We start from the raw sequence: 11,454 nt of genomic DNA on the forward strand, positions 1-11,454 counted from the left end.
AAAAATACTGCAAAAGGGACAAAATACTGCAAAGACAGGCAAAATACTGCAAAGAAACAGGAATACTGCGAATAAAGATACCAATACAGCAAAGGAAGACAAAATACTACAAAACAAAAATACTGCAAAATGGACAAAAATACTGCAAGGAATTATACAAATACTACAAAGAGATAACAATACTGCAAAGAAAGAGAAAAATACTGCAAAAAGTCATAAATATCCAGACCTCTAAATAGTGTCTCACTGATTGCCAGCGTTAAAATGAAAGGCCCCCTGCTGGTTAATCTGTGTACTGCATGTATCTGATCAGCAGGTTTTTACACTGACAATGTTGATCTCTCTAAAACTAACAGATCACATGACTCAGTCAGTGCTGCAGGGGTTAAATTGAGCCACAGTGTTTGATTAAGAGGAGAAAAAGCAGGAGACGTAAAGTAAAATTAGCCTGAGTGTGTTTGGCAGGAAATACCTACAGATCTGATAGGCCGGCTGTAGTTTCCATATAAGGGCGGCAGGTTTCTGACCTCTGTTAATAAATGTCTTGTCGGGAGGTTTTATGCCTCTGTGGGAACCGGAGAGGGAAGCTTGTTGTGTTTGTTTGCTTTACAGATTGATACACCTCCACAGATACGGGAAGCAGTGGACTGTGTGCTGACTTTATCACTCTACTAAACTTTATTACCCTCAAAGTCAATTTGTCCTTTTAATGAATATTTGTCACAGCTTTTTTTTGTCCGCACTGTTTCAGTTCCTTTCTCTCTCTTTTTTTTACATTTTTTTTATTTCCTCGGGTTAAACATCAACTCATCACACACCATAAAGCGTCAAAGCATTCTGACTGTGATCCACATTTCACACAAGTTCACACAGTTTGTTTTTATTTCCTTTTTTTAATAGATTTTGTTAGGTTTTATTCTTTTAATCATTAAAAAAATAAATACAGCATCATCTTCCAGTAAGTCAGTCAGTTTATTGTTCAGATCATTTGTGCAACAGAGAAGTTATATTTTGATATTTAAGAATTAATTCAGTTGCAAATCCTCTAAAACCTCATTAAATGTGTTTGTTAAATGTTTTAATCCAGGAATTATCTTCAGTGTTAGTTGAGTTTTCCATATAATAAACTTTTTTTACTTCTCATTATTCAGCTTGACGACATTTCCAACCGAGCGCTTTATTAGGAACACTTGTGCAATCTAATCCAATCCAATAATAATAATAATCAATAATAATTATCATTGTTATGATTAACCAAACAGGATGCTGAGAAATTATTACAAGCAGGTTAAATAACTTTTGGTCTCCCAAAAAAGTGTATAAAGACGTTAAAACTCGTACAGAACTCTGCAGCAAGACTTTAAACCACGACCAAAAACAGGAAGCACATGACTTCCATCACACATTTTAGCTGCCATGCACTGACTTCCTGTTTCTTTAAGAATTGATTTTAAAGTCATTTTAATAACTTACAAAGCTTTAATTAGTATAACACCTTCATACATAGCTAAAAGTCAGCCACAGAAACCCTGAGATCCTCCACAGCTGATATTATAATAATTATTATTATAATGAAAAGTGTTCCTAATATTTCCCTCCTCAGTATGTAAATATAAATCAACACATTTCAAAATAAAAGTATTACTAAAGCTAAAATGAGATTGCACAGTTAGTATTTATGTTGAAGTGAATGGGTACTGTATGGGTTTTTGTTTTGCTTGTTTTATTGTTGCTGCTTTCTGATTCATGTGTTTCTGTCTTATAATATGAAAAACATCTTCATTCTGTAAATCTGCTGCATCATTCGCTGATGCAGACTTTCCACTGTGTCCTCAGGGCTGAGCCATTTACAGCGCTGAGCTGTCGTCTGGCCCGTGGACGCATCGATTCAGCTCATATTTCTGGCTGCTGCTGCTGATGGTGCCCTGCAGCAAAGATCAGGAGCTAATGTCTGGGTTAACAAGCCGCACTGGCCGGCTCGCTCGCAGGGCGGACGAGGCTAGAGCGATAAGCAGAAACCATGACGAGGAGACGAGTTTGTGTAACTTAGAGATCAGAACAACCTCACTTTGTGCAGCTGAATCAACAAGACGTTCAAACTGCACTGCTGTGTGTTAGAGCTGGACAATTAATGGAAAAATAATCTAAACCAACATTTAGAAACTCTAATGGACTTAATCTTGCTCATGTCAATTAATGGCGATATTCACTGTTGCCATGGCAGCAAAGGTTGCATATCTTTAAGGAATTTGAAAACTTGTCTCCAGTGATCATTTTAACACAAAGCATGATCTTTACATAGTTCTAATCAAGTAAACTAGACATTAACCACAGCGTCACACCTTAAAACATCTTTATTTTCACTCCCTAAAGATCCTCATGTGTGAGGGCAGCAGTGGAAAATACTAAACTAAAGAAACTGTGAAAATACATCATTGTTCATCAAGGGTGAAAATAATCCTTCATTAATCATAATCAAGGTTAAAGGTTCAATTTATCTTTTTGATTTTTGCCATAATTGCCCAGCTCTAGCTGTGTTTTCTGCTTACAATGATGACTTGCTTATTATCTTTGTGTGTGTGTGTGTGTGTGTGTGTGTGTGTGTGTGTGTGTGTGTGTGTGTGTGTGTGTGTGTGTATATTCATCCAAGAAAAGTGTTCAGTCTAGACCTGCTCTATGTGTAAAGAGCCTTGAGATGACGTTTGTTGTGATTTGGTGCTATATAAATAAAGATTGATTGATTGATTGATAGATAGATTGATTGATATGTATTTGGTTCTCTTATATCTATACCTGTAAATGACTTTCCTATGATTGTCAGTTTTTGAGCCACAACAAAGACCTGCAACAAACGTCGTAAAATGTAGAGAAAAGACGAAAGTCTAGCTTTACGATATAAGCTCATGAGGAGTGGTGTTATAAAAAGGGTTTTTTCAAAAAATGTTAAGGTGTAGCCTCGAGAGCGAGCGGTCATAAACGTTAGGCTGATGAGTCCAGAAGTATGTGAGGTTATCAAGACTGAGAGCGACCGACCAACACGCACTGCAGCACTTTACAAAGCTTTAACCTGGGAAGAAAAGAAGTGGCTGCTTCATTTTAAAGAGTTTTGGATAATTCCCTAGTGGTCTATCATGGCTGAAATATATTAAATAAAGTGCCAAAAGATGCTCCAACTGACTCCAATAAAAAAGTCTCAACTTCTCTCTAGAAATACTGAGTCAGTCATTTGTTTTCAACAAGTCATTATAGTCTCCATCTCTATATTCAGACCCTCTAATAAGTGTGCTTGTGGTCATTTTGTAAATTATTGCTCTGTTAATGAGATTTGATGTCTGCTGTGTGGGTGATTGCACAGAGTCATATTATTATCACAGTCCAGAGGATGGAAGGGCTCCAAAGTAATAAGGATGTAAATCACGAGTTTCTTCACAATACAATATTACAGTACATCGATTAAAATGGAAAACAATTCGACGTTTGTCTACGTCACATAGTCTGCCACAATACGTTTCAATTCAATTCAATTCAGAAGGCAGTGATCGATATGAGACGATATCACAGCTGATTTAACACAATCACTTCCATTCACATCAAATCACAAAAAGCATCTAGCCTATTCTAAATAAAAAATAGACTTCCTGTTTACTATAAAGTGTCACATCTTAATATTCAAAAGTTTCTATTTTCATTCATGCTTCTCTTCATTCATGTCTTTCTCTTTCAAAATGTGTTTATGTTCTCAATCGCTAGTTTAAAGCCTTCTTCAATGCAGTATGATGTTCATTTGGGACATTTTGGCCTCCCTGATTTTATATGTGACGATAAAGCAGGGTATGCATTAGGGCGTGGCTACGTCCTGATTGACAGGTTGATTGACCAATGTCCTCGAGATCCAGCCCTCGCAACCATAGCAACCTCCCCGCTCCGCCCATGGCTCCGCCTCATGCCCATATAAGTAGAATCCGTGTTTTTATTTTTCCCAGCATGCACCTGTAATTTTCAAGATGGCGCTGCCCAGATTCGAAACTATTGGCTTCCGAGCAGCAGTCCACAAACTAATGGGTGACGTCACGGATGTTATGTCTATTTCTTCTATACAGTCTATGATATAAACCAGTAAGGTGATGTCAGACCTCACTGTGTCCAGCTTTATGTCTGTGCCTTGTTACACAGCTACGGGTCAGATTGCCATGAAATGTGGACATCTACCGAACATAAAGGTTAAACTATCATCAGCCATCATAAAGCATAAAGGAATGAAAATCAAGAGTTTCAAACCAGAAAAGCACTTCTTTTTTTTTTCTTAGAGCTCCTTTTTTGAAAAAGCAGCATAATAATTATTTGACCCTCTGCCTTTCATGCTCATCATATCACTGACTGGTCATGGCCATGAAAAGCATCACAACCTGTTATTATATACGCAGGTACTTCAGAGGAACTGACTGTTAATTAGACACGCGGACCGGCTGCTCTTTGACCGTTTGTCTCCTGCAGATCTCTCGGTTTTTTATTTTAGTTGTGGGTTTAACCCTTTACATACTGTTCATATTCTCACTCATAACTAGTCTCTAGAGCAATTCACATTTAAAAAGATTCCCAATCAGTCATTAATAAAGATTTGATTAATCTTATGGGAAAAAAGATATTATAAATAAATAAATCATATTTTATTGTCCAAGTGAATATTTTATAGAATTTGAAAAATGAATGAACATGTTTGAATGCTGATTTTTGACTTTTTTAATAAACACAAATAAAAATAAAATGATACATTTTATTTCTTTTATATACTGTGGGTCACATTAGGAAAAGTCAGACTGAGAGAAATGTTTTACGGTATTTGTACAGCTCTTAGATGTGACTCTAAACAGTATGTAAAGGTTAATCAGTACATGAAGCCTTTCTGTCCAGCTTTTTACAGCTTACAGTTTATAGGAATCTTAGTTACTGTGAAGTTCAATTACTTTGGAAATAGAAAGGCTGGAAATAGAGATGTTAAAAAAGGACAAATTGATTCTGTTTACAGGCAACAGTATGATTACATATGTAAAAAATAAAAACAAGTAAATGTTGGATTCAATAATTACGCACATCCCAGAATGACACCATGAAACCAATTACATACTACAAAGCTCCTCTGAAGCAGATGTTGTGTGAAATGGACTGTAATTATTCATTGTAATAAAAGACAGAGCTATAAACTGGGTTTATTAGGACTTGAGCTGATTAAACACTGCAATAAAATATCTACTGAAGTGTACATGCTGTCTTTTATCAACTATGATTATGATGATTACTAATTGAAAACCACACTGAACGCGAGGGGAGGAGGGCACACAAAACACTAAACACTAAACACTGACACTGCAGCATGAGATTTGTGTGTCGTTAGGTTTAGATGATAAAAACACTTTGATTAAGGTTAACAACAGATCATAGTTTAAAAAAAAGTAGCATGTCAAGCTTGTAATTGGGAATCGGTACTCAATGCCTTTAAAGTATCAACCGAAATAACCCGTCAATTGATACCTGCAATCGATTCTTTTTGCACCCAGAGCTAGAAAATATGACTATCTGTACAGACTTGCTCACAGCCAATCAACACAAGCGTTCTTGGATTTATTGCATCATGTGATTGGTCCACTGTCACAGCAGCTACGACCCGTCTGTGGTGGTGAAGTCGTGGTGAATTTGAGTTAGCGCGCTTAGCAGTTCAGCAGCTAAGATGCCTCCTTAACGCTCTAAAGTGAGTCTACACTACACACCTGTTACACACGATAAAAGACAGAGACCTACATGTGTTAATGGGTATCGAACAATTGGTATCGGTATCACTTTAAGAGTACTTGGATTGCTACTAATATTGTAATTTTTAAAACAATACCCAAGCCCACTTCTTCATTGCTGCGGATTCTTTTCCGTATTAAGCCAAGACTACAATCTGGTACTGGATGGTACTTTTCTATATTTTTCTTATTGGTCATGTAGAGGCAGATATGTGTGCATCATGGTAAAATGTGAAAACAACAAGAAAGACGAAAGGTCAACAGTTGCATCAGTTGGGGATATCGGAACAAGCCCTTTTAAGGAGTTGTTTTTACCATATCGATATCCCCAAAAAAGGAGATCAGATGTTAAGTTTCCAGGAAATCTGAAGTTGGCTGAGCATGTCAGGTCATGTTGACTAGACACTAAAACAAATAACGCCCACACGCAACAAAGTAGTATAAAGTGCTTGAATGTACGAGGTTTGGGAGGCTGTTTTCCACTGTCTTGCTGTCTGCTGTTGTCATCTGTTTGTTGGTGTCTGCTGTGTTTGCTGTATCATCAGTAAAGATCCCAGTTGGCTGTTCGAAGACTTCTGTTCTCAGTCTCTTACTTTAGGGTTACTGAATTTAAGTAATCAAGTAATTATCTTACAGTCATTAATCTGATGAACATTCTCTCTTGTTGTCCAAAAACTACTAAAAAGTTGCCACAAGTTTGGTCATGTTAGTTTGATTAGAAACGGCCCCAAAGAGAAAAAACCGTGATCATGTTTTCAGGAGAGTAGTGTGTAGTAGTAGTGGAGTAGTTCTATGTAAGACGCTACTGAGCATGTGCAGGAACAGAAATATAGAAATATAGAAAAAGCACCAGCGTTTTCCTTTAGCATGTGTTTAAGACGCACGTCTCACCAACAGACAAACCAACAGGACAAAAAATGTCCCATAACAAACCAACAACAAGCTAGTAATTAGCGACTCACCTCTTCCATCATTCTGGATCTCAGAGAGGATTTCGGAGTAGTTGATTGGCGGCTTGTTCTCCTCGAACACCCGGTCCACGAGGGTGATGTTGATGCTCTTCAGCTCCGTGTATAAACCCTCCACGGCGAAGTAACAAGGCCGGTCGTCCATCTTGTTGTCGTTGAACATGAGCATCACGTGTTCCCGCCACCCAAAGTGCTCGCAGATCCTCAGGGCAAACCTCCCGAGCTTCTTGTGGGTTGGCCCTGTGTTGGTGAGGGACGGGTATACTCCACCGTAAAAAGCCACAGCTGGGGCACCCGCCGTAATCATGGGAACATCCCAGTGGGTGGTGAACAGGCCAACAGGGGAGGAAGTGTAGGAGCAGCCAGGCCCGATGAAAGCCCAAGGGTCGTAGACGAGTTTGAGGTCCACGGCCACGAGCGGGGCGATGGACTCGGAGCAGATGCCATTTTTGTCTTCGCTGTTCTTGAAGGCGTAGGTGAGGTGGTGATCGGGGAGTAAGGTGGGGTCGGCATTCACAGTTTTAACAGCGCGCTCCAAGGCGGGACCGATGCGAGGCCAAGCCCATGGGTAAGCTGTGTTGGTCTGTGGTAAGATGATGGCCAGCGTGATGTTACGGTGCGATCGGTGTTCATGGTGCCCTCGAGTTTGGCGCTTCAAGCTGCTGTTTCGAGGTGATCGCCCGCTAGTCGGCTGCAGGTCATGTAAAACCAGCAGACACAGCAAGAGAGTGGCGCCCTCCTTCCAGCAGGCCATCCTCTGCCCAGCAGGTAGTCCACTTCCACCACAGCTAAATAATTTATCCCAGTGAACTGTAGATATACACACAAGGGAGACATTAACAAAACATGCAACATAAATGGAGCCTTGTCCTGTTATATGAGCTTGCAGAAGGATCCGTACTTCCCCCCATCGCTAAAATCTAATAATCAGGACAGTGAGACCTGCTTTAGTCGGTCATGGTCGAATTCACACTAAAAATTTGATCCACGTCAGTCCTGAGTGGCCTTTGTGAGTTTGGGACCATGTTGAGTCGTGAGAGAAAAACTCCCCAAAGCAGGAAAATGAGAGGACAGTTTGCCTGCCAGCCCTGCCCACCTCATACAAGATAGTATGGCCAGTGGTGGAAGAAGTACTCAGATCCTTTACTTCAGTAAAAGTACAAATACAGCAATGTAGAAATACTCCATTACAAGCAAAAGTCCAGCGTGATAAATCCTCCTACAGTAAAATAAGTATTATGAGTGATGCAGTATGCAGTATTACAGTAAAAGTACTGCAGTATTATGAGTGATGTAGTATGCAGTACTACAGTAAAAGTACTGCAGTATTATGAGGGATGTAGTATGCAGTATTACAGTAAAAGTACTGCAGTATTATGAGTGATGTAGTATGCAGTATTACAGTAAAAGTACTGCAGTATTATGAGTGATGTAGTAACTATGCAGTATTACAGTAAAAGTACTGCAGTATTATGAGTGATGTAGTATGCAGTATTACAGTAAAAGTAGTGATATATTATTATATATGACATCATTAGATTATTAATAGTGAAGCATCAGTGTTAGAGCAGCATGTTACTGTTGTAGCTGCTGGAGGTGGAGCTAGTTTATACTACTTTATATACAGTTAGCTAGTTTATACTACTTTATATACAGTTAGCTAGTTTACACTACTTTATATACAGTTAGCTAGTTTATACTACTTTATATATGGTTAGCTAGTTTATACTACTTTATATACAGTTAGCTAGTTTACACTACTTTATATACAGTTAGCTAGTTTATACTACTTTATATACAGTTAGCTAGTTTATACTACTTTATATACAGTTTGCTAGTTTACACTACTTTATATACAGTTAGCTAGTTTATACTACTTTATATACAGTTAGCTAGTTTATACTACTTTATATACAGTTAGCTAGTTTATACTACTTTATATACAGTTAGCTAGTTTACACTACTTTATATACAGTTAGCTAGTTTATACTACTTTATACACAGTTAGCTAGTTTACACTACTTTATATACAGTTAGCTTGTTTACATTACTTTATATACAGTTAGCTAGTTTAAACTACTTTATATACAGTTAGCTAGTTTATACTACTTTATATACGGTTAGCTAGTTTATACTACTTTATATACAGTTAGCTAGTTTACACTACTTTATATACAGTTAGCTAGTTTATACTACTTTATATACAGTTTGCTAGTTTACACTACTTTATATACAGTTAGCTAGTTTATACTACTTTATATACAGTTAGCTAGTTTATACTACTTTATATACAGTTAGCTAGTTTACACTACTTTATATACAGTTAGCTAGTTTATACTACTTTATACACAGTTAGCTAGTTTACACTACTTTATATACAGTTAGCTTGTTTATACTACTTCATATACAGTTAGTATACTACTTTATATACAGTTAGCTAGTTTACACTACTTTATATACAGTTAGCTAGTTTATACTACTTTATATACAGTTAGCTAGTTTATACTACTTTATATACAGTTAGCTAGTTTACACTACTTTATATACAGTTAGCTAGTTTACATTACTTTATATACAGTTAGCTAGTTTACACTATTTTATATACAGTTAGCTAGTTGACACTACTTTATATACAGTTAGCTAGTTTATACTACTTTATATACAGTTAGCTAGTTCACACTACTTTATATACAGTTAGCTAGTTTATACTATTTTATATACAGTTAGCTAGTTTATACTACTTTATATACAGTTAGCTAGTTTACACTACTTTATATACAGTTCGATAGTTTACACTACTTTATATACAGTTAGCTAGTCTACATTACTTTATATACAGTTAGCTGTTTTATACTACTTTATAGAGTTAGCTAGTTCACACTACTTTATATACAGTTAGCTAGTTTATACTACTTTATATACAGTTAGCTAGTTTACACTACTTTATATACAGTTAGCTAGTTTACACTAATGTATATACAGTTAGCTAGTTTACACTACTTTATATACAGTTAGCTAGTTTAGTCCAGTGGTTCCCAACCTAGGGGTGGGGGCCCCTCCAAAGGGTCAGCAGATAAATGTGAGGGCTGCTGAGATGATTAATGGGAGAGGAAAGAAAGAAAAAACAAAAGTTCTGATACACAAATGTGTTTTCAGTTTTTGGACTTTTTCTCTAATCTTTGATTTTTGCTGAAATATTGGATCATTTGAACATTGATTGAAATGAAAGCATGTGAGAAGTTTAGAGGGAAAAATCACTATTTGGTGGAGCTGTTAACAACTCATAGACATCTGAAATGTGAGCTGACTACACACTGCTTTTTGGTTTCATCTTTAACAATGTGTTGTATTTTAAAAGCTTGTTATATTATCCATTGTGTCAAATCTGCATCTGAAAAGTAACTAAAGCTGTCAAACCAGTCATTGGGGGGGAATTTAAACTGTATTACCAGAGGTCATTTTAATTAATCTAAAATGCATTTCCACTTTGGAAGCAGGTATATTCAGTGACTGTAGCTGCAGACAGTTGAATGTCTCATGCTCATATTTAAAAAAGCACTGTATTGATTCATATAGTGGAGAAAATGAATCTGCATTTCTCTTCTTCTTTTGGTTAATAGTTACTCTGCAGATGAAGATTTTACAGTATTTCATAAACATAACCCCATGACAAGCTCATAAAACTAGATAGACTGTGATAAATAAGGCTCACTGCTACAATAGTACTGAAACATTGCCTGCACATAAAATCATCAATAACTGTCAGTCTGTAAGGTGCCGTTCATTCAGACACTTTTAGGTTTAGATACTTCAGTATATTTTGCTTCAATACTAGCAGAAAAAAGGACATCTGCTCAGTTTCTTGTTATGATGATAAAATGTTCTTTTATGTCCCGTATGTTTTGATATAACATGTAATTGAATGTCATAATAAATACAGGGCTGCAGCTAATGATTATATTCATTATTGATTAATTTGCGTGATAAATCGATTAGTAGTTCGATCTTTATAATTGTGAGAAATGTCTGTCACTGTTTTCCAAAGCCCATAAGTGACATCTTCAAAAGTCTTATTTAGTCGGCAACAATTCACAATCCAATTAAATAATCACTTTAAATGTCACTGAAGACTAGAGAAACTAGAAAATATTCACATTCGAGAGACTGAAATGAGAATTGTGACTTTAAAAAATGACTCAAAACAATTAATTATCAAAATAGTTTGGCGACTATACTAAACTATAATCATTTAATCAATTTATCATTGCAGCGCTAAAACAGATATCTCAGAATAAGGAGAACAGAAGCCTTTAAAGTCATATTATAATGACATTACTACACAATTATTCCATTTTACCACTTTATGACACAATAACACATCTTGTTTAGTAATTCCCTACAAATGAATCCAAAAAACTGTATCAATAATAAAAAAATTTGCACCACATAGCCTATGCCATCAATGTTTCAGCAGCGTTATACTTCCATACATTAGTCCTTTAGCTGTGTTGCTATAATGGGAAGTAACGACATGCTGCTTAAAAGCATCAATTCCCTCCGGACAGGACAAATGTAAATCAATACATGCCATAAAAATGATATATCAAGCTTCTTCTCTTTACCTTAGCGGGTGTCTGATTTCCTCTTCATGGTGTCGGTAAGTTGTGTTGACTTGAATCGGGACAAGTTATCCAGCCATG

The 11,454-nt window shown here is 36.7% G+C and overlaps 1 protein-coding gene across 1 annotated transcript in view; it reads right to left on the minus strand.

The window, feature by feature from the left end:
* LOC128366705 (atrial natriuretic peptide receptor 1-like) overlaps positions 1-11,454 on the minus strand; it is a 96,361-nt gene extending 84,907 nt beyond the window's left edge. The window contains exons 1-2 of the mRNA XM_053327466.1: positions 11,377-11,454; positions 6,749-7,564 (exon numbers count right to left, since the gene is read on the minus strand). Coding sequence (XP_053183441.1) covers positions 6,749-7,508 — 760 coding nt within the window. The 5' untranslated portion in view covers positions 7,509-7,564; positions 11,377-11,454. The remainder of the gene's footprint in view (positions 1-6,748; positions 7,565-11,376) is intronic.

This window comes from Scomber japonicus, chromosome 10 (assembly GCF_027409825.1).
Source record: "Scomber japonicus isolate fScoJap1 chromosome 10, fScoJap1.pri, whole genome shotgun sequence".
Lineage (NCBI taxonomy): Eukaryota > Metazoa > Chordata > Actinopteri > Scombriformes > Scombridae > Scomber > Scomber japonicus.